Source organism: Brassica napus, chromosome A9, assembly GCF_020379485.1.
Source record: "Brassica napus cultivar Da-Ae chromosome A9, Da-Ae, whole genome shotgun sequence".
NCBI classification, from domain to species: Eukaryota; Viridiplantae; Streptophyta; class Magnoliopsida; order Brassicales; family Brassicaceae; genus Brassica; species Brassica napus.
In genome coordinates, this window is record NC_063442.1 from 14,679,111 (window position 1) to 14,706,658 (window position 27,548).

General features: G+C 31.6%; 2 protein-coding genes and 1 long non-coding RNA gene across 3 annotated transcripts; all 3 read left to right on the plus strand.

Annotated features, from left to right (window-relative positions):
- The first annotated feature begins 379 nt into the window (after nt 1-379).
- LOC125578079 lies at nt 380-1,891 on the plus strand. Its single transcript, XM_048740364.1, has 2 exons — nt 380-1,486; nt 1,553-1,891. The coding sequence occupies exons 1-2, from the start codon at nt 380-382 to the stop codon at nt 1,889-1,891; spliced, it is 1,446 nt and encodes a 481-aa protein (XP_048596321.1).
- A 14,737-nt stretch (nt 1,892-16,628) lies between these two features.
- On the plus strand, nt 16,629-18,877 carry LOC106364449 (transcription factor bHLH28). The gene has a single exon (XM_013804024.3). The coding sequence runs from the start codon at nt 16,833-16,835 to the stop codon at nt 18,360-18,362; it is 1,530 nt and encodes a 509-aa protein (XP_013659478.1). The 5' UTR covers nt 16,629-16,832; the 3' UTR covers nt 18,363-18,877.
- Nucleotides 18,878-20,850: 1,973 nt separating this feature from the next.
- Nucleotides 20,851-24,587, plus strand: LOC125578286. Its single transcript, XR_007316371.1, has 2 exons — nt 20,851-21,153; nt 23,490-24,587. It is a non-coding gene; the product is annotated as an uncharacterized LOC125578286 (long non-coding RNA).
- Nucleotides 24,588-27,548: the final 2,961 nt, after the last annotated feature.

Below are 27,548 nucleotides of genomic sequence, written 5' to 3' on the forward strand. Positions count from 1 at the left end.
TAGGTGGAGAAGGTAACTACCTGGGTCTCCTAGAATGCTTTAGTGGATCAAAGAGAAAGGTACTGAGCTTTATTCGGGAGAAGTTACAAGGCTGTCTCAATGGCTGGTTCTCTAAAGCCTTATCACAAGGTGGCAAGGAAATCCTAATTAAATCAATCGGCCTAGCCTTACCCATTTTTGCAATGTCATGCTTTAAACTCCCTAAAGAAGTTTGTGCAAAGTTGACAAGTGCAATGATCGAGTTCTGGTGGAGCAGTGGAAATAATAGGCGAAAAATGTCATGGGTAGCTTGGCAAAAATTATGCAGAGACAAGGAGGTTGGAGGCCTTGGCTTTAAAGAGGTAGAAAAATTTAATCAAGCTCTGTTGGCCAAACAAGCATGGAGGATATGGAACAATCCCAGCTCCTTAGTTGCACGTATACTGAAGGCGAGATACTTCAAAAGATCGAACTTTCTCGCCAGCGGTATAGGATCACGCCCTTCTTATGCTTGGAGGAGCATCTTGCACGGAAAGGAACTGTTAGAGCAAGGTCTTACCAAGGTTGTGGGAATGGCGAAGGAACGAAGGTATGGCTAGACAGATGGATCATGGGCCCAGTTCCAAGAGCACCATTGTATCGTCAAGATGCTGATGTTGACCTTACACTCATAGTCAGTGACTTGATGGTTCTCAATTCCAGTGTTTGGGACACTCGCAAACTACAAGAGCTGTTTGTTGATGAAGACATTCCGCTTATACTTCAGGTGAACATTCACAGAGATAAAAACGATGACCTAAGGTGGGGGCTCTCGAGGAATGGTGTGTACGATACGAAGAGTGGCTATAAGTTAGCGGAATGTATCGCCGACATGAACTCAGGGCAACAATGCTCCCTCCCTCTTCTAGAGAAACAGATTTGGAAAGACATATGGAAAACGAAGACATCACCTAAACTCCGTCACTTTCTGTGGCGAATTTTATCTGGAGCCCTTGCAGTGAAACAGCAACTAGTCTCTAGGGGCATTCCTACTGTTTCAAGATGTCCGGTATGTCAGCAAGGTCCTGAAACGATTTGCCATATGCTCTTCCAATGCCCATTGGCGAAAGAAGTATGGGAACGTTCAGCTTTTCCTCTCCCCCATGCTGGTTTCTCAACATCCTCGACGTTCTTGAACATGTACCACCTCCTGGCAAATAGTAAAAAACCTTGCTTGAACCCCAAGATTCGCCTAGCATTTCCTTGGATACTATGGCAGATATGGAAGGCTCGAAACTTGTTTTGTTTTGAGCAAAGACGCCTCAATGCTGAAGCAGTTATTAACAAAGCTATGGAGGAAGCCGCAGTTTGGTTACATTTGCATTCTTTTATTCCAGATGACCCTCCTGAGATCACAGTGGAAGAGAAGACATCACAGGCTTGGGAGAAACCACCACTGGGATACTTTAAGTGCAACGTGAGCACGATGTGGGAAACACAAACTGGTAATGTCGGTGCAGCTTGGATTGTTAGAGATTCTTTTGGGGAAGCTTTATTTCATAGTCAACGTTCCTTTGTCGGAATTCGGTCTTAGGGGGAAGCTACTATGATCGGCCTGGTGTGGACAACAGAAGCTCTGAATGACATTCAGGTGAGGAGAATCATTCTTGAAACCTCTTCTCCCCAAGTTCAGAAGAACTTCTCTCAGGCATCCCTTCCATGGAGCCTAAACTCACTTTGGAAGAGATTTCGGAGAGCTCTGGATCGGTTTGAAACTTATCGAGTGGTTCGCATCAATGACGGGTGTAACACAATTGCTCAAAACATTGCAGAGAGTGCCTTGCAGGTCCAATGGCAACAATCTTATTTGGCAAGGAATGGCCCGGAATGGCTCGATGGTCGTATCAATATGGAAGCATCAGTTGTGGTATAATAATCTCTATCTTGGTTCTCTCGAAGCAGCATGAAGTCTTCGAGTTTGATGAACTCTGGCTCTTTTTCTTACCCTTCTGTTTGGGTTTTCAAATGCCTACTGGCACGTATTGCTTTATTACTTAAGTCTGTACTTTTTAAAAAACCTGGTTGGTTGGTAGTCCTGCATGGACAATTTCAATGACAAAAAAAAAAGAATATGGAATTATCCAAACCGAACATGAACCAAAATTTATAAATATCCGAATGAGTTTAAACCTCCAGCCCTCTTGTATTGTTGTGTAAGTGTAGCTATTATATTGTTGTATTTTGAAATGTTTATATATTTATTTTAAAATAAACACTCGCATGGACGTGTGGATCAAACTCTAGTATATTGGTTAGTCTTTTAAACAATAAATTCAAAGTAAATTGATATATAACTTAAAATAAGCAAGTATATAACTTAAACTATTTTGTAAATATTTTTTTGTAGAAATAATCATTACAAGGATTGTTTTAAGAACAAACACAAACATGACCACGTTTTGGAAACAACCGTGAGTAATATGTTTGTGTAAATTTATTTTAAGTTACATACTTACTTATTTTTAGGTTATATCTAAAATTACTTTAAATTATTTACTCACATGTTTATGTCTAAATTTATTTTAAGTTACATACTTACTTATTTTTAGGTTATATCTAAACTTACTTTAAATTATTTTGAATTTGTTGATATCATAACTGACTATTTTTGTATTGATCAGTTATAAATTTATATTTAATTTAAAGTAAGCTGTACTATGATCTGGAGGTTTACCGTGATGGGTTTAAAATATATTCAAATTGAATATGCAATTATCCAAACCGAACACGAACCAAAATTTATAAATATCCGAATGAGGTTTAAACCTCCAGCCCTCTTGTATTGTTGTGTAAGTGTAGCTATTATATTGTTGTATTTTGAAATGTTTATATATTTATTTTAAAATAAACACTCGCACGGACGTGTGGATCAAGCTCTAATATATTGGTTAGTATTTTAAAAAATAAATTCAAAGTAAATTGATATATAACTTAAAATAAGCAAGTATATAACTTAAACTATTTTGTAAATATTTTTTTGTAGAAATAATCATTACAAGGATTGTTTTAAGAACAAACACAAACATGACCACGTTTTGGAAACAACCGTGAGTAATATGTTTGTGTAAATTTATTTTAAGTTACATACTTACTTATTTTTAGGTTATATCTAAACTTACTTTAAATTATTTACTCACATGTTTATGTCTAAATTTATTTTAAGTTACATACTTACTTATTTTTAGGTTATATCTAAACTTACTTTAAATTATTTTGAATTTGTTGATATCATAACTAACTATTTTTGTATTGATCAGTTATAAATGTATATTTAATTTATTTATTAAATATTAAAAAGAGTTTAAGATGAGAGACTACTATCTAAATAAAAGCCAATTTTTAATCAAATCATTGATATAATCATACTGTATATTTATCTTATATTTCTTTTTTTTTTGGAAAATTATTTTCAGAAACATGTAAAAATCTCAAATTTAAGTAAGTCATTTAATTTTTTTAATTAGAACCAATAAAATTTCATACTTTCGTTGATCAAACCAATTTAGACCCGTCAAAGTCAGCCATTAAAGATTCACATTCACTAATGGACTTAACAATTAACTTTCAAAGGGTCCAAATGGTTTGATGAACGAAAAATATGAGATTAATTCATGTTTGACTAAAAGTTGTGATGAAAAGACATGTTTGTGAGTTATTTTTTTTTATTTAAATTTGAAAGTTAGGTATTATCTTCACGTTTTTCCCAAAAATGATTGAAAGTAATGGAATTTGGAAAGAGCCAAAACTTTAGGGAAATCAAAATCAAATCAATGGAGGAAATCAGGTGTGAGCTTCGTCGCTGTTGGAGTAGTAGACCTTCCAGTTTACTAGTACTTGGCTTTGGGTGACCTAAAGAGCTGATTCAATCCGAATTAATTATATTGTCGATACTGGGGATGTGGTAGGATGGATGGTGATGGTAATGGTTGTGTGTGTCACCTTCCATGTCGCTCACTCCACATATTGTATATAGACTATAGTTGCTTGGAATAACGGTTTGATCATATTTTGTCAAAGAGAAAAACAATTTGATCAAAACTGAGTCTGAGGTTTCAAAAGTTACCAGATACAAGCTTGGTATCCTAGTCTACGTTCATATGGTGGCCAAGGAGTGTATAGTATCCACTGGATACCCTAGCTAGTTATGACCATAAGGTATTACGGTTTATATATATGTGCAAGCAAAAAGGATGTTTGCGAGGCTTATCAAGTTCACCACGAAAGGCGGACACGTCTAAATGATTTCCAATAATATAGTTTTCTAGCTTATTTTTATTCACCAAACAAGTAATGAAAGGTATCTTGAGATACCCTGAGTGAACCCATGCCTGATTCTACGTAGGAGTGAGAATTTCGGTTTAAACGGGTTTGATTTGGATTCAGTTTTGTTTGGTTTGTTTAGTCTACCAAAATTTTAACCAAAGTAAACCCAAATTAATTTGGTTTGGTTTGTGTTTGGTTCAGTTCGGTTTTAGTTAGGATTGGTTTGTTTTCGGTTCGATTTAGTTTAGTTTGGTTTAATTTACTTTAATTTGTATTTGTTCAATTTAATGGAATTGATTTTTTTTAGTTTTGTTCTAGTTCAGTTACAAAAATATAATTTATGAAAACATAAACAGTCGTTGTTTGACACTAAATCGTTATTTTCTTCACATTTAAAATTAAAAACAAACATCACAATAAAAATGTAGAAGACATCATCTAATAATATTATATTATTATCTTCAAACCTTATATAAATATCATAAGTAACTTTCGGTTTTGATGTTAATGTATGCGATTCATATTCTTGTATTTTATTTTTAGTTGTTTTATTATATTCATTTAGAAGTAAAATATATAAATTATGTTTAGTTGTTTTGGTTAAATGTTTAAATATATTAAACCTTAATATTATTAGGCTTTTTTTTATTTGGTTCCGTTTAAAACCAAACAAAATCAAACCATTTGGACTGATAAATTATTGAACCAAATGGTTTTATACATATACTTTGGCTTACTTTGGGTTGGTTTATGTCCGATTTGGTTTGGTTCGGTTTTATTTTTCACTCTTAAATCTACGTGTCCGCCGGCGACAAAGTCCTAGGCCCAAGATTCATGCCCAGTTTTTAAATAATTTTTTTAAGGAAAAAAGTCCATATCATAATAAATCAGCGTTAAAAAAAAATATCAATATTAAAAGAATATTCCTAAATATTATACAAAGAAGAACCTGGGCAAGTCATACATACTATGCATATCAAATGCAGATGTTCCAAGTGGAGGTAGAGGAGAAAGCTTGGAAGTCATTCTGATCATGTTCCTGTAGAAGCATTGGGTGGAGGGTGTTCGCGGATCATGGCCACGTTGGAGTTGAAAAGAACAATGTTGCAAACTATCAAAGGAATTAAAGCGAGCTTACAAAAAAAAACTATCAAAGGAAACACATTTAAATTTTAACCAATATTTTCTTATTTATTTAAATTGTTACATATTTTGTTCAAAAAGCCAACTCTCTCTTTTGTTTTTGGTTCAAAGAGCCAACTAACCTTTAAAATCTCTCGGTTGTATAAACAATATTTGCGTTCATCTTCTGTGGTAAACTATTAAATTCACCTCACTTCTTATCATCAATTAAACTATCACGTAAGATTAATAAAAAATATTAAAATTAAAAAAACACACAAAATAGTTGGAAAAAAAAACGACGCTTACGTTAACGATGTTAGCGCCATCAGTAAAACTTTAAACTCTGAACTTTAAACACTAAGTCCTAAATCCTAAAATCCTAAACTTTAAAATCAAAAATTCTAAATCCTATAAAGCCAATCCTATTGGAACGACGTCGGCGTTATGGTTTAGAGTTTATTATTTAAGGTTAGAGTTTAAAATTTAGTGTTTAAGATTTAGGATTTAAAATTTCACTGATAATATTAAAGTCTTCTCAACTGTTTTGCTTTTTCTTTTAGTTTTAATATTTTTTTATTAATTTTATATGATATTTTAATTGGTGATAAGAGTTAAGGTGAATACGAGAGTTTACCACAGGTGAACCCAAATATTTTTCCGATTGTATAATGGCCACTGTGTCTACGAATAAACTAAATATTTAATTTTCCGTCAACCAGATTACAAAGTATCATTTTTGTTTTCTGTTTTCTGTTTTTTTTTTTCGTTTTGTCGCATAAAGGTCATTTATATCGAATGTTGTCAAATTTAATAATATAGATTAATGGCCACTGCCATACAAAGACAGGTGGGATGTAATACAGTCGACGGTATTAGGTGACAAAATAACAAAACGACAAAAGTTTTTTTTGTTATCTGACTACTCCGTTTTGGAGGACAATTCATCGATAGCAACATTCAAAGTTGGGCCATCAATCATAACATAAGATAACATATTTGAAGTTGTCATCTGAGGAAAGCATGTTTACACGTACGATGTTACTATTACGCCTACGAGTTTTGTGGGTGTAAATACATGATTAGGTTTTACTTTTCTAAACTAGGGTTTGGACCATAAGAGCATGATTAACTCTAAAATCCCATTTGGGATTCTTATTTTTTTTATTTTTTGTCTGATTTAAAAAAAAAAAATTTAAAACGAACCAATCGCGGATCACCACGTGTCAGTGAAACCCGCGAACAGTACCACAATCCAAGCAAAGTTGGTTCTTATTTGACGACTTCTGAAACTGGTTTTTAACAATTTGTGTGTCTCCCCCCTTAAAAAACTCCTAACCCCCCCCCCCCCCCCCCCCCCCCCCCCCCCTCCCCCGGGATAATCATGGCCTAACTACTTGTCTATATCATTAGGCTGTTCCACAAGTTTCATTAGCTAAGAGCGGATCGATCGATATTCATAAAATATAGAAAATAGTTACAATACAAAATAACTAAAGTAAATCATTTAAAATAGCATAAATGAATAATAAGTTCTATGAATACTTTAAGATAATAATAAAAATTAAAAACCATATATTTTTATATTAATAATATATAAATGTTTAATAAGTTTGAATTAATATCTGAATTGAATTTTTTCTTATAAACTAATATATTTGAAAACAACTCATAAAAGTTTCTAAAGAAACCTAAACCACTACCAAACCTGAGTAGTAACACCATTTTGAACTGGTATAAAAACATAACTAGTCTTGTATTATATTACTTAAATTTTGACATTGATTATATAAAATTTTCACAAGAAAGATAAAATCAACCAATTGTTTATTATTATCTAGATTCGATTTAAATTTGAAAGAAATTTTTGGGCATTAAAAGAAAGAAAACAAATAAAATAGTTTGTCATATTAAGCTAGGCACAAATACTCGTCGTTGTCAAGTCAAGTATTAAGTCGTTGAGTTTTGCTACTTGCAAGTATAAGGCAAGTAACAAGTATCAAAAATAAAATTAACGACTCGCCTTGATATTACTCGTTACTTGTTTTAAGACTGAAAAATGATAACTAAACCATAAAAAATGAAAGCCCTAAACAGATATTTTTTTGTTGTAAAAAGTAAACAATATTTTTATATCAAAATACATATATTTTTTTCCTTCTTTTTTTATATTAAGTGCAAATAATTTATTTGAAGTAAACAAAACAAACTTTCACTACTTTATCTAATAGAATATTATCTACCAAGTAATTCTTAGTAACTTGGAAATATATCCAAATAATTCATAAGTACTTGTAAGTAATAAGTAATTGAACGAGAGAAGTAATTTGCAAGTAACATATTTTTTGACAAGTAATCGAAATAACAAGTACATGTTTTTAACAAGTCAAGTACAAGTCCAAAAATTTATTACTCGTTCAAATCAAACTAAGTATCAAGTATACATAAAAAAATAAGTACTCGCCTTGCGTCCACCCCTTATGTCATATATATAATTATAGAGTTTTCTCCTCTGTAGAGAGTGCACCTTATAAATATAAGAAATTTAACATTAAAGACTATTTAATATAATAATTTAATACAATAATAAAGTGATATTTAATAAACAAAATTTATACAATTGAAATGAAACGAATACTCACTGAAAGAAAATAAAATAAAATAATAGTAAAAGATTTAGTGGCAAATTAAGAAATATGGTAATCTAAAAAAGTAAAAAATTTCCATAATAATATTAAAGACAATGTATAATAAAAATTTAATATATTTTTAACTACAATGTAAGATTGTTTCTGAACTTTTAAAATTTTAATATATTTTTGATTACAAAGTGAAAGTTAATTTAATATAACCGTATTTTTTTAATCTAAACAAAATAAAGTCAATTTTAATATTAAATATTAAGGTATGAAATATATAATGCAATGTAACTTATTCTTATTATAAATAATCCACGTAAATAAAGAAAAAAAAATCATTAAATCTAAGTTCAAATATAATTTATCATATACGCCATTCATAACTTAAAAGTAATAATAATATGTGATTTTAGTTTCAAAAACAATTATAATAATATGTGATATGAATATTTATTTTTAGTTGAAAATATAATTTTGATATATTACCTCCACTGTTTTAATTCAAGGTGGATTTTAATTTTACCGCAAATTTTATATCAGTTTTCAAATTTACTCTTAAAAATTAATTATTTCCATAAATACATTAAATGGGCTTATTGGAATGATGATTTGGAGAGATTTTTTTTCTTTCAAATCTCACCTTATTGGATCTAGTATTTATAAATCATGTTCTAAATCCTACTTTATTGGATCTAGTATTTATAAATACTGTTCTAAATCCCTCTCTATGGGAAAATAAGGATTTCATTTAATAGAATATATCCAGAATTATTATGGGTTGTTTGTTAAAGATTTGTAGTTAAAAGTCAGTAGATAGAAATACCATCTCAAGAAATGGTATTTGAATTAGATTGAACTATTACGCAAAAAATGTGTTTGTAAAAAATAGAAATACCAATTTTGATCTGTTCCTACAGAAGAACAAATTACATCTTCAGAAGCTCGATTTTTCATATTGGCTACGCCATAAACTATTTGCTTTGCCAAAAAAAAAAAAAGAATCGGATTCCAATACTGAACCAATAATTGTTTGATCGAATCACTGAAAAGAGCTTCAGATTTCAAGGTGATTCTGAATTGCATGTTTACTCAATTGAATTGTAAATAAGATTTCTTTCTTCTCTTGGATTCAGTTTTGTGTGATTTATCACTCGGTCGTTGTTTTGTTTGCAGAGTAATATAATTAATTACATGTGTAGATTAGGTGATTTGTATCTTCGCTAAAGTTTGATCGTACAATAATTTGTCTTTGATTAAAAAACTTGTGCTTTTGTTGGATTCTTCGCTGTTTTCTCTCCCATCGAGGAATTGTTAGCTTGAATTTTGGAATAAATAAGCAGTTTTTTTTTTGACTAAAGGCTTAGAATAAATAAGCAGTTAGTTTTAAATGTACAATGATTATGATTTGATTCGTGTAGGATCATTTTGCTAATGTTTTGTTGCTGCGCAAAAACTACCTTGTGAGTTTAAAAAGAAAAAATTAAAAGTAAAAAAATATATTCTCTTTCTGTTTTACAAGTTTTTTCAAATTTCATTCTAATCAACTCCTAAAAAATTGGTCACATCCCAGATTTCCTTAAAATTCCTATGGATTTTGCATATATTAAAATTTAGTTTTGTACAAAAATAACTCAAAATTCAAAGTCAAACACAAAACTAATCTATTACTTTTTTGAAACTTTTATTTGCTCTATTCATCCTAAAATTTTGGATTATTCACGAAAATATCATTATTTATTAAAAAGATTTTTTTTCAAAAATGGTTGTTGTACTCAATCATCCTCATCTTTCTCTTTTATTTACAACATTGCTATTGTCATCAATATATCAACCACCATGAACAAACAATTTCAAGCTCTAAATGCCCCTAAAATTAACGTCTACATCTTCATATTTCTATTTCTTACACACACAAACCATTTTCCTTCCACTTTCTCTTTTATTTCATCCCATAATCCCAACTTTTTATTTCAAAATTTATAAGCATACTAGAGTTACTCAAGTTCATGATTCTTGGTCAAGAACGAGTGAGTAACTTTCATTAAGAAGTGATGTGTGCTTGGAGAAGTTAAAAATGAACCTCTTTGGATCTAACAATGATTTTTGAATTTTTTTTTCAGATCTGTTCGCAAGAAGACTTATGTGTAAGTCTTATACAATGAGAAGACTTATATGGGAGTCTTCTATCCAATGCAAAGGTTAGTTTTGCAATTGACCTTATGTTGGTTTATTTAAAGATGGTTTCTCTCGAAGTCTTCCAATTTTTATTTGTTAACAAAAAAATCCCAAAAATACAAGAGAAGTCTTCTATGATAAACAAGTTAGTTTTGCAATTGACCAAATTGTGTCAGAAATTTGACTTTTTCTTGAAGACTTACATAGAAGTCTTCTCAACTATCGGTGGAAGTCTTCTCACTGTCGGTGAAAGTTGTCTCATGTTACTTTTGCAATTGAAAAATAAAACTTAACTATTTTATTTTATTTAGACGGTTTTCATGTAAGTTTTCCGAGAGAAGACTTACACGGAAGTTTTCCAAAGATTTATTCCGAGATTCTGGTCAAACCTTCGGTTATCACAGAAGACTTATGTGTAAGTCTTCTGCCGAAAAACTTACATGTAAATCGTCTAGTTAAAATAAAATATTTAAATTTTATTTTTCTCGTTGAAGACTTCCATGTAAGTCTTCTAGAAAAAGTAAAATTTCTGACACAATTCGGTCAATTGGAAACCTAACATGTTTATCCTAGAAGACTTACTTCTCTGGTATTTTTTTTGAGATTTTTTCAAACAAAACTAGGCCAATATTAACAAGGGAAGATTTACAAAGAAGTCTATTGTAGAGTAGACTTCTCTGAAAGTTTTCTTTTGTAAATTTTCAATTGCAAATATGACTTATGTAGAAGACTTCCTAGAAAACTTCCATGGAAGTCTACGTCAATGTTTAATAAACTTTCATTTTCTTTAAAACTTTAAAGACTTTTTAATATTTTCTTGTTAGTTCATGTATATTAGTTAATATTGGAGCTACTAAATGAAATTGATAACTTAATTGGTGATAATTATGAGGTTACCAATATTCATGTTTATTAAAGTTTCTAGCTAATTTGAAAAGACTTATGTGGAAGTTTTCTACGTTAGTTTTTGTAAACTTGTTAAGTAACTTTAAGATTCAGAACTCAGAAGTGTTTAAGTAACTTCACAAATATCAAGTCATATGGTTTAGTGTGTCTTCTTATATTATAACATATACTTTTTAACTTTCATGAAATTTAAAATTTCAATTTTCACTTCAAATTTGAGCTTTCCGCTTAAATTTCTGCTTATATTTTTATTTCTCGCTTGAAATTTAAGTCTTCCGAGGAGTCTTCTGAGAAGTTTTCCGAGAAGACTTCTGGTCAAAGTGTTATATGTTTGAACTTATGTAATGTTTGATCTTTTGTGAATTTGACTAAGTTTTCTTGAAAAAAATTCTCCCTTAGTTGTAGTAAATTTGACTAATTTGTTAGTGTTATTGTGTTTGCTCTTTAAGTTGTATCAATAACTTGAATAACTTCAATAATATCAAGTACTTTTGGAAAGATAATATTATAGACATGAACATATTTACCTAATTTTTTTATTAATATCTATTCAAAATTTACAAAAGAATTCACAACTAAATTGAGTACACATAAAAATCACAAAACCGACCATAAACAAAACTATTATATATCATTCCTCTGCAAAGATAAGTGTGGACTCCACTTGATATGGGAGAAAACTCCGTCACAAGAATTTCTGGTATTCTTCTAGAGCATTATATGTTAGAAAACTTCCCATAAGTCATCCAAAGTCTGACTCGGATGAGTCAGATCTAAAAAATTTGCAAATCCAATAACGTTCAAATGAGTTTAAAACAAAAAAATGAGTGGAAGATGAGATATATCTACCTTTAAAGAACACACAAAAATACATATCCAAAAAATTTAGATATGCCTTTAAAGGAGTAGAATATGAGAAACATGTAATAAGAACATGCAAAACAAGATGAATTAGTGAGAAAGACATGAGACAAAAACTGATATATTGATATAAAGTTTAGTGTTTTCAAGTTCTAAGAGATTATAGAGAGGTTAGTGAGTTTTAGTTTGAGAAAAAAGGTAAGAGCTTTAAACAACCAGAGGTTACGAAATGAAAAAAATCAGACATAGAATCTTACCAAAACACTCATATATGTTATGAAAGAGGAGACATGGGAGAAGAATCATCATAAGACTTCTAGAAGGTTTCCAAAGTCTGACGTAGATCTGAAAAACCTGCAAATCCAAAAACATTAAAATGGCTTCAAAACAGAAAAATGAGTAAAAAATAAGATAGATCTACCTTTATAAAACACACGTACATATCTAAATTTATAGATCTACCTTTAAAGGAGTGTAAGATGAGAACCATGTAATTAAAAAGCTTCAAAAACAAGATAAATTAGTGAAAAAGACATGAGACAAAAAATGAAAAATTGATATAAATTTTGGTGTTTTCAAGTTTAAATAGATTAGAGAGAGGTTGGAGAGTTTTAGAGTGAGAAACATTATATTTTTGTTGCGGCCATTTGAGAGGAAGAAAGAGAATTTGTAAATTTTCTTTATATAGTGAGACAAAAGATTCCAATTATGTTAAAATATTTTCGATTCAGAAGACTTTTAGTGAAGTTTTGTAACTTAGTTTATTATTCGCTCAGAGGACTTCTTCTCTAGAAGTCTTCTAGTGCATTTTTTGTTAGAAAACTTAACTAACAAGAACTATAAAATCAAATAACTAATTAAACATAAACAAACTCTTCATTAAACTTAAAATCAATTTTTAAAATATGCAATGTACTCAAAACTAAACACATATATGTCAAATTTAATTTTTTTAAGTGAAGATTCTAAAATCTAACCCTAAAATACAAACAATACTACGACATATGCTACCAAACCCTAAACCAAAGAATATCATGATTCAATCTACATTCACTCATCTATTTCAACAATTCAATTTTACTATATCATAATTTATATCATTTACAAATCTTTATAATTACATGAGTTCAAATTTTCCCCCGAAAAATATTTTTTATAAAATTTATACTTATCTTTTAGATCAACTATATGAGAAGACTTCTTCGAAATCTTACACATGACTTACAGAACCTCAGAAAACTTCCAAGTGTTATATTCATAAAAATGAATTCTGTTTTTTTTTTATTTGGTCATATGGGACTGGTTGTATTTTTACTAGCCTTTTGGATTATTTTTGCATTTTATTGAAGTTTAGGTATACTTCTGAGTTTAAAATCAAGTTTTGAGTCATATTTGACAAATTCCCTATTAAAATTCCTTCAAATCATTAATTCAATAAGACCCCCTAACTTTGTGATGAAAAGACTAAACTAACTATCCCGATTTTTTTTATAAACATTTAAAAGTAATTTATAAAACATTTATAGAATTTTATAAACCCAACCGGCTCCTAAAATTATAACTTTAAATAATAATCACTAAACCGTAAACCAAAGTGTTTAAGTATTTTTGAAAATTATTTTGATAATTGGAAGACTAATGAATCTACAGATATGTAACAATTAATGAAAATTAAAACGGTAAGAACTCAAGCTTCGATTCCAGACTACATGGTGAATCTTACCATTCCAACGACCGTGAATTAATTAGTTAAGTTAGGGAAAAAAGTTTGCTAGCTACACGAGATTTACTATAATATGGTGGAAACCATCCGATGTATCCGAATGTGTCAATAACTACAAGACGTTAATGATAATACATGCCACATGTACAACATATCATTTAGTATGTTAATACCATCACAACAATGTTTAATTGATTTTAAGAAAAGTTAATGGGGTTATTATGTAATATTTTAAAGTTAAACTCCAATTAACAATATCCGACCCGATTCATCTCATAAACCCGACCCGAGGAACCCTTCTTCCCCAAATCGCCATTTCATGTCTTCCTAGGGTTTGAAAGGAAAAAAATTGGAGGTTTCGTAGAGAGATTGAGAGAGAGATAGAGAGACACAGAGAGAGGCATGGGTGAACAAGGGGCGGAGGATGTCTCCTCAACTGCACCACGTGCAACACAAACTTGATGTATCTCAGACATGTCTTTTTCTGTTGTTTGGAAGTGTCTTGGTTGGTTCTCGGAAAATGTATTGTTTTGGTCATTTGAATGTGTCTTCTTTGGTCCTTGGATATGGCCTTTTGGCACTTGGATATGTCTTTTTGTAATGTCTATGACAAATTTGGTTCTCGGATCTGAATGTGTTTTGTTTGAATGAAAAATTGATTATTTTAGATGTCAAATATGAAGCTCATAACAAACAATATATTACACTAAACACATGATGTTCAAACCATTACAAGGGTTTTTGAGGATCTGATACTAACAAATAGGAATAACATTACAAGGGGTTTTTGAGGATCCGACAATAATCATGACCAAAGCATTCCTTACAATAACAACTTCAGAGTTTGAGAAAAGCGTTGATGATGTCTTCTTCAGCCTCTTATTTTTTCACCAAATCACTTCGAAGCTTTGGAGTGGTCTTCTTCAATTCTGTAATAGTTTTGTTCTTCTCGTGAATTTCGTTTCTAGCTTCAATCAAAGCTTTTTTTTTGCCATCCAAAAGCATCTTCCTCATCAAACCATTGAAAAAAATTGCAGTCACCTCCTCTCTAACACAAAAACAAAATTAAAAACTTTCCAAGAAACTCCATGACAATATATAGAAAGATTCACAATTATCTTATACCTTGTATTTTTCACACCCATAGAAGCTTCGACCCGGATTTTTGTCTGTCCAAGCTTGAGATATCTTGGCCGGAATTCCACAGTAGCAAAGCACATTGCCTTCAATTGCCTTGCCCTTTAGCTTATTGCTCCATCCTCCACCCAATTCCATCTCTTTGTCTTTCTTTCTTTCTGAAAATCGATTTAGGGATAGTCTTATCGGTTTTATGGAGTTAGGTCGGGTCGGGTTTTCCTTTGTTATCTGGGGTTTACGTTTTTATAATTACATAATAACCCCATTAAATTTTCTTAAAATCAATAAAACCTTGTTGTGATGTTATTGACATATTAAATGATATATTGTACATGTGGCATGTATTATCATTAACGTCGTGTAGTTATTGACACATTCGGATACATCGGATGGTTTCCACCATATTATAGTAAACCTCGTGTAGCTAGCAAACTTTTTTCCTATAAATTATATGTTTTGTCATTTTATGTAACAAGTAAACAAACTTTTGCGAACCAAAACTGAAAACCCACCATGAAATCTTAGTTGATATATTCCTTCAGTGTTTTAAAAAGAATTAGGTTACAAAAGATAATATATCATATTTTAATTTAAGAAAAATATGCAAGGGGCAAAGCAAACAAAGATTTAATGATAACAACAAAACAAAAATATTCAGTGTTACGTACAATCATTTTCAGAAGATATTGGCCTTAAAAAAGAAAAACAAAAAAATGAGAAAGTAATTTAGGAAAAAAAAAACAACAGATAAGCATATGATATCTGCTATGTGATTGGTAAAATATTGATAAATCAATTGATCACACAATTCACTGGTGTATAGAATGTTGCGTCCCGTTCTTACAATAAAAATAACTAGGTTAAGACCCGCGCCTTGCGCAGAATGAATATTAAATATAAATTATTTTTAAGTATTATATATTTTGTACATAATATGAAACAATAAATATATATTAAATAATTAAAAATTTAGTAACTATCACGTATATAATTAAATTGGTACCAATACTTAAATAAATTTTATTAATCGAGACAAACACTTTTTCTATTTTATATGTTATAAAATTAAGTTTACATGATATTAACATAGATATATAGTACATTTTTAATATTGACATCTGTTAAAAAATATTTTATCCTCATATTATTTTTGATCGTTTGTATTTCTTTATAACAAAAATTTTAAATCAATGATAACAATAAAAAATTTGTGGGATGTTTAATAGTTTTAGTAATTTATAATTGTAAAAACATTCAATGCAAAGTTTAAAATCAAAATATTAAGTTGTCAATAATTGTTCAAAATGTTTATCATAAAAATTCAAAGCAAATTCGAAATTAAAATACTTATGTATTTTATATGGTATATAATTTATTTTTAAAAAATATTAATATACATATATATAATATTTATTAAATAAGACTTCCTACTTCTGTAATTTTGTAATCATTTGTATCTTGTTATAACATAAATTTTAAACCATAGATAATAAAAATTTCAACGTGAGATTTTTAACAACTTTAGTCATTTATATTCGTTTTTAAAAATTCAAAATATATCATATATGAAAAAAATCTAAATTTTTATTATATAGTTAACGTGGTTGTTTAATTTATTTTAATAAGTTAATGTTTTTAAAAATGATAGAGAATAGAGTAATTTTATCAAATCTTTATTATTCAAAATCATTAATTGTCATATATACTTTAGCCACATTAGGTAATTCCGTGATTTTTATTTAAGGAAACAGTGAAAACCATTTATGATTAATTTATGGTTAGTTTAAAAAAAAATTATTATATATTTATATGGACTAATATATTTTTCAAAATTTTTTAAGAATGATTGTGATGATGACATGTGATTACAAAAATATGTTTTAATGCTTCTCTTTTAATATATAAGACATTCGTAACTTACAACCTTCCCTGTAGCCTTCTATAAATTTCCCAAGCAAAACACTTTCTTTCAAAGAATTATCTATACGATGGATCACTTAAATACAAACGTTACCGCATCCATGATCGAGGCTCTCATGAATTCTCCCTCTTCCGATTCCTGGCCGCCACTATCTCCGGCGAATCCCAGCCCGGACAGTGCTCTCCAGAAGCGGTTACAAGCTGTGTTAGATGGAACACAAGAAGCTTGGACCTACGCCATTTTCTGGATGCCGTCGTACTACGACTTTTCCGGCGACTCGGTGCTCAAATGGGGCGACGGAATTTACAAAGGCGAAGAAGCTGATAAGACTCGGCGGAGGAGGAGGACGGTGGCGGAGAATGAGCACCGGAGTACCATTTTGCGGGAGCTTAGCTCGATGATCTCCGACGAAGCTTTGCTAGTGATGGGGGACGAAGACGATCTGGAAGTTTCGGATCCATCGTGGTTTTATTTGACTTCGATGACGGTTAGCTTCGGTAGTGGGTCCGGGTTACCGGGTAAGGCGTTCGCTACATATAAACCAGTTTGGGTAACCGGGTCGGATCATATAATGGGGTCGGGTTGTGATCGTGCTAAAAAGGGTGGTGATTTAGGGTTGCAAACCATCGTATGTATTCCTTTGGATAACGGAGTGTTGGAGCTAGGATCCACCGCGGAGATCCAACAAACCCCGGATCTTTTTAATAAGATCCGAGTCGTCTTTAGTTTCGAAGGATCCAGAGATTTTTCGGGTGACCCGAATTCAAACTCCTTCCCGCTTTTCTCAACTCAGTTAGATAACGGTGGTGGTTCAAGTACCGTAACCTTTAGCCCGTATCCTGGTCCATTTTATCCACAAATCCTGAATACTTTATCTGAGGAAATAAATTTCAACACGTTAGAGGGAGATCACTCCGGCGAAATACATACTGCGAACCGGAATGCTTATCCCGGTCAGATACAAAACGATGACGGGCACATTGATGATTTCGTTCACTCTGACATAGAAGCTACCGTGGCGCCGGATAACAAACGGAAAAAGAAACGCGGGAGAAAACTTGCAAACGGTAGGAAAGAGCCGTTGAATCACGTACAAGCGGAGCGGTTGAGACGCGAGAAGCTAAACATGCGATTTTACGCGTTACGAGCGACTGTGCCAAACGTATCAAAGATGGACAAAGCATCGTTGCTAGGAGACGCGATTTGTTACATCAACGAGCTGAAATCGAGGGCGGAAAACGCGGAATCAAAGAAAAACGCGATTCAAATGGAGCTCAACAAACTTAGGGAGGAGCTCGCTGGACGAAACGCGGTCTCCAGCGTCTGTAGGGGGGAGGGAAACGCATCGGAGAATGAAACGGCTAATATTGACGTGAAGATTCTTGGTTGCGATGCGATGGTTAGGCTGGAATCGAGCAAGAGAAATCATCCTGCGGCGAGACTGATGAATGCGTTTATGGATTTGGATGTTGAGTTGAATCATGCTAGCATTTCGGTGATTCATGATCTTATGATTCAACAAGCTACGGTGAAGATGGGATCGAGAATGTACACGCAAGACCAGCTTAGGGCCATGTTGGTCTCCAAAATTAATTAGGGATATGTTTTTGAGAATGTTGTGATTCTTCTCGTGAATTTACAAACCTAAACACTCAACATTGGTAAGAATATTTGTGGTTTTAAAGATCGAGTTTGTCTTTCCATATTTATCGGGGCCTCGGGGGTGGTGGTGCATCTCTTAAACTCCAAAATAGTATACCTCACGATCGGTACGTAAAGAGATGATTGATTTGGTCTTACGTAACTACACGTATCTCTATTATTAAAATAGAAGTACCCATTAAAAAATACCTTTTAGTTTTTAAAGTTAATTACACTTTCATGCCAATAAGAATTAAATTGAATTTCCTATTTTAATGCTTGTCTTTTTCAGTTAGATTATTGTGTTTTCCTTATTCAAATATAAACTTAATGTCATTAAATGAGCCTATTTATTTTAATACTTGTCTTTTCCAGTTAAATTAATGAGTTTTCTTTAATCAAATTTAAACTTAATGTCATTAAATGAACCTAAAAATACATCATATTTAACGTAGCTTATTACGGACGAGTACAACCAATAATGAACTTGAATTTTATTTTTACGAAAACGTGAATCACTTGACATATGTAATATTTAAAATATATTAACTACAATATAACAAATGCATATAACCTAACTATACTTTAGTTTGAAATGATCATGCTCAAGTTTTATATAGTCAACTTACATCATGCATCTATCGATGTACAATATTCAAACCACCTATAGTTTTCGTTTTCTTTATAGGATGTATCAACTAACCAATCATCTTATTGATTTTCTAAGCTTTATAAAAAAACAAATCAATAAATACAAACTCAAAATCCAATATCATTTATTAATCAAAACATAATATCTTCAATATCGTATCTTTAATGTACTTATTAAATATAGAAACTGTAACCATAATTACACTAATTATAAGAATATATTTGATTCCATCCAATTGATCTATTACTTTGGTAGTTGATTTGCTTGCAGAAGAGGAAACAATAAATTTAAAATTTGTAAGAATATAATGATATAGAGATTCCAACCAATTGTCTATATTTGCGTATGATTTTCGCATAATAAGCTTCAAACTGATCTTTGAAAAAGATAGAGATTTTTTTAATCTTTTACCGACACAGAACTTAAACAAAACGAAGAGTTAAAGGTAATTTTTTTTTGTTACACTTCCCGGAAAAAAACGGTTACACCATGGGCTTTCATAATACGGCCTTTTAACATATTAATGTTATGGACATTTAATAATTATCTTAACGGAAAACAAAGACTACAAATAATTTATTATTAATAAAATTATGAAATTATTTACAATTTGATGACTAATTAATCGCCCTTTTTATATGTTAAATTTTTCATTGAAGTTTAAAAATCATTGTAGTTCCTTTAAACATGTATAACTGATTTATAATCTTTTATGCCATACTAAGTCATAATATAATATTTCTTCATATTTTACATTAATAACCATTGTTTTTATATATCGTCTACAATTCTCTAATTACGTCCATTTGTTCAATTTTTTATATGATATTGAATATTCATCGTAAATAGATGGTTTAAGGTGCCAAAAAAATATTTAGTTGGTGAATATAATACATCGAATATTAAAAATACATCATTTAGTTAAATGAATAACCAAAAACTGAAAATTCATAACCGCGCTGGCGCGCGGATCAGGGTCTAGTAAGATTTAAAACACTAAAAACAACATTATTTCTTTTAACGTTGTTGCATGAATCTTAAAATGGTATCTCAACAACTCATTAAATCATTTTAGCAAAAAAACAACTAATTAAAATAAGAAATATATTATAATATTTTAGGTATCTAAAACCATTCGAAATGGATTTTGCATCCACTTTTTTTTTCATCCACATTACGTGGTCTCCTAACATATATAGACATGTCCATACTTTTCTAGGAAAACTATAAATTATTGTAATTTACACTTGAGAAATTGATTGAAATATACTAATTTGCATACTATTTTCAAAAATACATTAATATTTGGGTTTATTGTTTAGTAATTATTATTTAGGGTTTTAATATTTAGGGGTGGATCTGAGTTATAAACTTCTATAAATAATTTTTAAATATTTATCGATGATTTAGGAGGGTTAATTTTATCTTTTTCATAATAAATTTAAGGTATTTATGAAAATAATTATCATTTAAAGGTAAATTTGAAAATTGGTAGTAAATAGAGATAAAGTTAGAATTCTTCTTTTAAATATCAGCTATTGTGCATCTACTTTATGGATTTGAAAGATTTTTCCCACACGAATTTTTTGAGTAAAATGTTTTATATAATTAAGTTGATCAAAAATTATTTCATTCTTTTGTTTTGGTGTATCATAAACACTTAAGCCATCAAAGCATCTGATGATATTTAGGTGAATTTATAAGGAATTAAATGATTAAAAAAACATAAAATAGGTGAACAAGAAGAGTCAAGACTTAAGAGGATCGTCCAAAGTGTTGGGAATCTGATCTGGCAACCTGTCAACTAATGTCGTTATTATTTTATAAAAGTATTATTTTGTGAAACTTAAGAACTACTGATGCTGATTTTCTAACCTCCGGTTCCACCAATAATCAGGTCTCCCTGCTCAAAGTTGTCCTGCACACTGTTGATTGTATGTTCTGGAAAGGAACCTCTTTTGTCAATCAAACCTCGTGAAAGCTTTCAAACCATTGGATCCAATAATAGACTTTAGACGGAACTGATAACTCATAAGAGGTTGTTAAGGTTTTCTTACTTCAAAAAACGAAGATAATTGTTCACCGTCTGCAGTTGGTAAGTTTTTTTTCTGCTCTAGTTCTTATGATGATAACGTCTCCTCTTGGTTTTGTGTTGAGTACGGTGCTTAGGCTTATTTTCATGGTTTGGAATGTTTGTTTCGCTTGTGCGGTTAGGATTGCATTACAATCGGTTTGTATTTGCGTTTGGAACGTAGAACTAGTGAACTATGTTTTGGTGTTTGGCTTTGTTCTAAGCCGGCACTGGAATAGGATCTTGGTAAAATGAGTACGTGTTTCCAGGGGAGGATCCATTTGGAAGGTGTCAACTGACACCACAAAAATAGGATAAGTCTCAGTTTGTGTGGAAACCGAAATTCATAATCAAGAAAGTTAAAAAACATTAATTTTCCCTAGGGTCACGGATTTCGCTAAGCCAAACGTTAAGTGATCAAAATATGGAAAACAGACAAAGCAAAATAAATCGAAAAGAAAAACTGAGAGCAAAGTAAGGATGATCTTGTTTCGAGTCCGTGTCTGAGCGTAGCGATCGTACAATATGTCCTAAAAGCCCCGGCTTCATGAGCTGTCAGCGAGATCTACAGTTCTAACCACCTAAACTTCGAATCTAGTTGACTCACAGCTCGCTTACGAAATCAAAAATTTCTTAAATTTCTCTAAGGTCTAGGTTGATGTATAAAAGTTTTTGTCCCTTGCTCCCCTCACCTTGGCTCTCCTTATATATGCCTCCAAGGTCGATCGTTTTTCCTTTTCTACCCCCGATTCGAGTCTATCCCTTCGCGAACATATTCCTTATTCTCTCGATCTTCATGATTATCTTGGAAACTTGACATTTATCTTTGCGAATGCCAGATAAACCATAATTGTAATTTGGGTTCTTTGTCGTCTGAAATCGCAAAGGGGCTTTTGCCGCAGACATTCTCGGGCTTTTTTTTACTTACACATTTTTACAATTTCTTTCGGAGAAATCGTATTTTTATACAATGTTGGTTCCCATTCTGTTGATCCCTTGAGACAATCCAAACTAATCCTATAGTCGAGATAACAATGGTGTTAAGTTAACCGTTATCGTTTAGACGATTGATTCGAAATTTTGTGAAAAACAAGTCCTTGTTTTTTTTGTCGTAAATTTTCAATGATAACTCCAATCGAGATGGAACAAGGATCAGTTCAGCCAAGACATGACAGAGAGTGCTATGAAGACAAGACGAACTGAAGAGTGGGATTTCGTCGACTCGTAGCGACGGGGAACGGTGTGACCGCTCTTATGGGCGTCGAGAGGATGTGTGGCCGCCCTTATGCGCGGCGAGACGAAGACGTGACCACCCTTATGGTCGGCGAGAGGAGGCATAGCCGCCCTTATGGGCGGCGGAAACGAGGCACGTTGGCTGCGCTGGTGGTTGGATGGAAGCATGGACGCCCGCTGGCGAGATGGACTGGAGACAATGAGAAGTCGGGACGCGGCCGTTTCTCGTCTCATCGTGTTGAGAGGTCAAGTATACCTTCTGCGAGAACTTGTTTCATCGATTTTTTAACCACAACATTTTTTAATTCTCTTATTCTTTTTACTTTAAAGGGAGAAAATGTTTTCCACGGTAATTTTCAGTCATCGATTCCGTTGTGACCGATTTTGACCCCAGCAGTTTGTAATCTATTTGTTTATTAATCAATTGTGGCTCAGTGGTAGGAAAGTGTAGTAATGAACCCTAAAATATTGGGTTCGATACCACCGAGTGAGTCCTTAAAATATCTTTTTCAAATTTACACAATTTTATTTATATTGTGACCCCACATAAATTTTCTGATGGTTCCGCCAATGCTCCGCTGCTTAGTGAAGCTCTCTATTTTGGTGCATGATCTAGATGTGTTATAATTTTTTGTCGTCAACTTAAATAGACTCGATTAAGACTCTGCCAAATGTGTTTTATTAAAACTTCGATTTATAGAGGTTGGAAAGTCGAGCGTTTTGTTGTTTAAACAACAAATGCTACACAGTTGAAGTGTTGAAAAAATACCTATTGATTATGTTTCATGTTTTTTAATTATTCTCTTTATTGTATGGCCAATTTAGATAAGTTAAACAATTTGGAATCACAAATTTGTAATACCTAAGCTATTCATTTTCTCTAATATTTATTTATTTATTCTTAACCAAAAACATGATTATTCTTTTTTAAACGGACCTTACAAATCTTATTAGTTGCATGAAAACTCGGTTGATACGTTTTGGAATTGGAAATTTTGGAAATGTATTAGAAATGAGTTTTTCTAAAAATTTCATTTTGAAAACATGATAGAAATTTGCATCTTTATTTCAGAAACTCATGATTATACTTTTGAAACATTGATATCTTATGTTTTTCATTTGAACAGTGGCGAAGTAATTCAATGGTGCTCCAAGGGAAACAATTCTCTTCTTCTTACTTGTAATTTTTTCTCCAAGTATCTGTCTGGAGAGAAAGAAGAAGAAGAAGAAACTGAAGTACATATCTCCGATGATTCTTCGTCTGAGGAAGAAGACGATCTAATAAATCCTGTCATCATTCCGCTCGCAACAAAACCCAAAAAACTCCAGGACGACATGATCTTGCCTCTGGTTCAGAGTCAAGTCCTTCCAATTGGAAAATGGATTGGAGTGGCATTTTGATCATATAGATTACTATTTAGACATATTTAGATTTCATTTCCATTCATATGTTCTTATTAGGTGTTGAAGTGTCCTCATGGAGTTCATGGAAACAAAATAGGTCAAGATTGATTAGTTGAGTTGATACAAACTCAAGTGTTAGAGTGGGGTACCAAAGCTACACGAGAAGGCCGATGTGAACCTGGTGCAATCTAGAGCGAGCGCTTGGAGTGGGACACCAAGCTCACTCCATAGCTCCCATTCTCGAAGGTCATTTGAAGAATCTGAAGGTAACACAAAGGACGAGAGCGAGCATTACCCAGCGAGGTGAAGTGGTCGCTCTACATTGGCGCACACTAGAGCGGATGTCGATAGCGACTGGGAGAGACCGCAGGAGGCATGCCACATTCGAACCTAAGCCTTATGAAGTCTCAAGTGTTGGAGCGAGTATATGGATGCAGGGTATTCTTGTCACTCTACATTGAGCCCACACTGGAGCGAGCTGAGGCAGCGACCAAACTGGCCCACTCCGAGGCTTGATCACATTCACGTCGAAGCCAAAGTATCAGAGGGGCCATTTGGAGCGAGAGCACCAACCAGCTCCACTTCAATCACATCATGGAGCGGGTATATGGAGAGAGGTCACAAGGCCGCTCTCGGGCTTTACCTTGGTCAGTTTTATCATTTTGTGGGCTTTCGTAGACTTGTTAATTGGGCCCACTCGTCTAAGAAGTTATATAAATACATTTTAGACCTAAAAGTTGGACTTATCTTGTTTTCTCCCAAAATACTTCCCTGCTTTGGTGAAACCTAGAATATTTATCAATCTAATCTTTCTTTCTTGAGTTAATCTGAGTTAATTTCTTTTCTTAACATGATTAGTCTTGAATCTATCATGGATTTAAGGTTAAATATGGTGATTAGTGAGTAGACTCCTTTTGAATCCATGAGTTAGGTAGATTTAGAGTGATTAGTGAAGAGTTAAGGTGTCTAATGTTAGATCTCTTTGTTTCTATGCTTATTAAGTGTTCTTAATGTTTGATTACTCTCCTCTTGATATTAAGCTATTTTATGCATTGAAAGTGTTTGTTAAAATATTTGGTTACACTTGATATCACTCTAGATTAAATAACCAAAGGGATTTGATGTTAGAATTGCTAAATGGTTAGTAGACTTGAACATACTACATGCTTGAATCATTTGAACCAAAGGAAATTGATGTTTCATGATTGCCTAGGGATCTCTATATTGAGAAAGATTTGATATTTATTGGTATTCTAAACCTATACAAATTTGTGATTGCTTAAAGTTAACACCTTAACTTGGAAACTAATTGTCTTAGATCAATTGACTGAAAGTTTTAGAAATCACTTAACTACTTAGATTGCAATTAGATTAAGCATTTTTTTTTGTATTCTCTTTGATTCATGATCATTTATGATTGGATTGACATTTTTCAATACTATTTTGACAAAGATTGAAAAAAGTTCTTATCAAACGCAAATGTTTTTATTTTAAAATATGTAAATAATTAATAAAGATAAGATTGTATTTGTTATTTTAATAAGTCTTACTCAATGATAACATTGTTTGTTTTCTACTCTTCGATAAATTTGTTTAAACTGAATAAAAACAATTTAATTTATATGTTGATCTATCGTGTGTGTATATATATATATATATTTATTTATTTATATTTATATTTATATTTATATTTATATATATTTCTAAAACATTTCTGTTTTTAGAAAAATAAAATTACATTTTGACGTTTCAAAACTTTTATTTTTGCATATCCATTTTTGATTCGCTAAAACCTTACGTACAACTAAGAGCATCTCCAAAAAGGAACTCTATTTTGAAGTTTCCAAAACTCTATATTTGAAGTTTCAATGTATTCTTCTCCAAAAGTAAAACTTCAAACCTAACTTCAAAATTATTTATATTTTACACTATAGTCCTTATATTTATCATAGTTGATGTAAATTCATAAAAATTCTATAAATAACTAGTACATATATATAAATATTACAGAAATAATAATTAAAAAAATCTTTCACTAAAATATAAAATTATAAATAAAAGTACATAATTAAATATTAAACTACAAGCAAATACTACATTATTCCATAAAATTATTTTCATAATGCTCCCATATATGATCAACTAGTGCATTTCGAAGTAAGAAATGACTCTCTTTGTTTTATAAATTTTAGTTTTAAAATATTATAAATCTTGTTTTAAAATTTTTATTTAATTTCATGTGTAAAACTTAAATTTATAAAACAAATTTAAAATATTTATGAGATATAAAAGTTTTAAGGATTAAAACAATAAACAAAAAATATTTAAGAATTATAAATATGATCTATAATTGGAATGACCAAAATGCAAATAAAAAGATGAAACTTCAAATTTGAAGTTTTGAAAAGTGAAACTCTATATTTGGAGTTTCACTCTTCAAAACTTCAAATTTGAAGTTTTGAAGTTTCTTTTTGGAGAGCAAAAAACTCTATATTTGAAGTTATAGAGTTTCTTTTGGAGATGTCTTAGTGACATTCAAATGGATTCTATAGAAATTGATATAAACAAAAATTGAATAATGTTATTTTGTCGTTGTCTATCCGAAATAAGATCCTTCACAATTTTCATATATAAACAATGGAATAGTGGGGACCGAAGTTAAAATACACCACGACACCAGTGGCAGATCCAAACCAGATATTTGATGCGAGCACATAATTAATAATACTGTGTTATAAAATAACTTATAATTTTATAGTATCGAGAAATTTAAATAAAGGCAAAATTTTATATCCGTAGAAAAAAATACTACTGATACAAGATAATAACAAGAGAGAATATGTTATAAGAGGAAGAAGAGATGGTGTGTTTTACAATCGAACGAAAACGTTCGTATATATAAAAGTAAAAAGATAAAGTTACTGTGCGTGCATAGTGACGGTAGGCTCCACAAATTTTTACGTTCTCATACAATGTCAATATTTTCGGTGCAGCAAACATTGACCTTTGTTCCATCACGTTTATAACACTCCTCCTTGGAGACCAGTGTCACTATTACTTATTGCTTAACGTCTTTGTTGCCTCGTTAAAAACCTTTCTAGGAAAACTCAATGAGAAAAACTATAGTAAGGTAAAAAGAGTACACCTACGTAAGCTCCCCCTCGAATGAGCAGTCATAGATCCTTCTGATGACGCATTTCAATGTTATGGACATGTTTTCTGAATACCGAAGTCGGAAGTGATTTTGTGAAAAGGTCGGCTGCATTGTCGCATGATCGGACATATCTTACTTTAATCTCTTTCTTTTTCACGAGCTCTTGAGTGTATGAGAAGAACTTCGAATGAATATGCTTCGTTCTATTGCTTTTGATATATCCGTCCTTTGTTTGAGCAACACATGCTGCATTATCTTCATATAGGATAGTTGGCTCTGTATTTCCATCAATCCCACTGCTAGAACAAATTTGTCGGCTTATTGATCTTAGCCAAACACATTCTCTACTTGCTTCATGGAGTGCGATGATTTCAGCATGATTTGAAGAAGTAGCCACGAGCGTTTGTTTCTGAGAACGCCAAGATATAGCAGTGCCTCCGATCGTGAAAACGTATCCTGTTTGCGATCGGGCTTTGTATGGATCTGAAAGATATCCTGCATCTGCAAAACCAATCATTTGACCTTTTGAATCTTTAGGGTAAAACAAACCCAAATCAATGGTCCCTTGAAGGTAACGAAAAATATGTTTAATTCCACTCCAATGTCTTCGTGTGGGAGATGAGCTGAA

Coding starts and splice junctions, on each gene's coding strand:
- LOC106364449 (XM_013804024.3), top strand. CDS start 16,833: ATGGATCACTTAAATACAAACGTTACCGCATCCATGATCGAGGCTCTC.
- LOC125578079 (XM_048740364.1), top strand. CDS start 380: ATGGAGGATATGGAACAATCCCAGCTCCTTAGTTGCACGTATACTGAA. Junction 1,487..1,552: donor ATGTCGGTGCAGCTTGGATT/GTTAGAGATTCT, acceptor ATTCGGTCTTAG/GGGGAAGCTACTATGATCGG.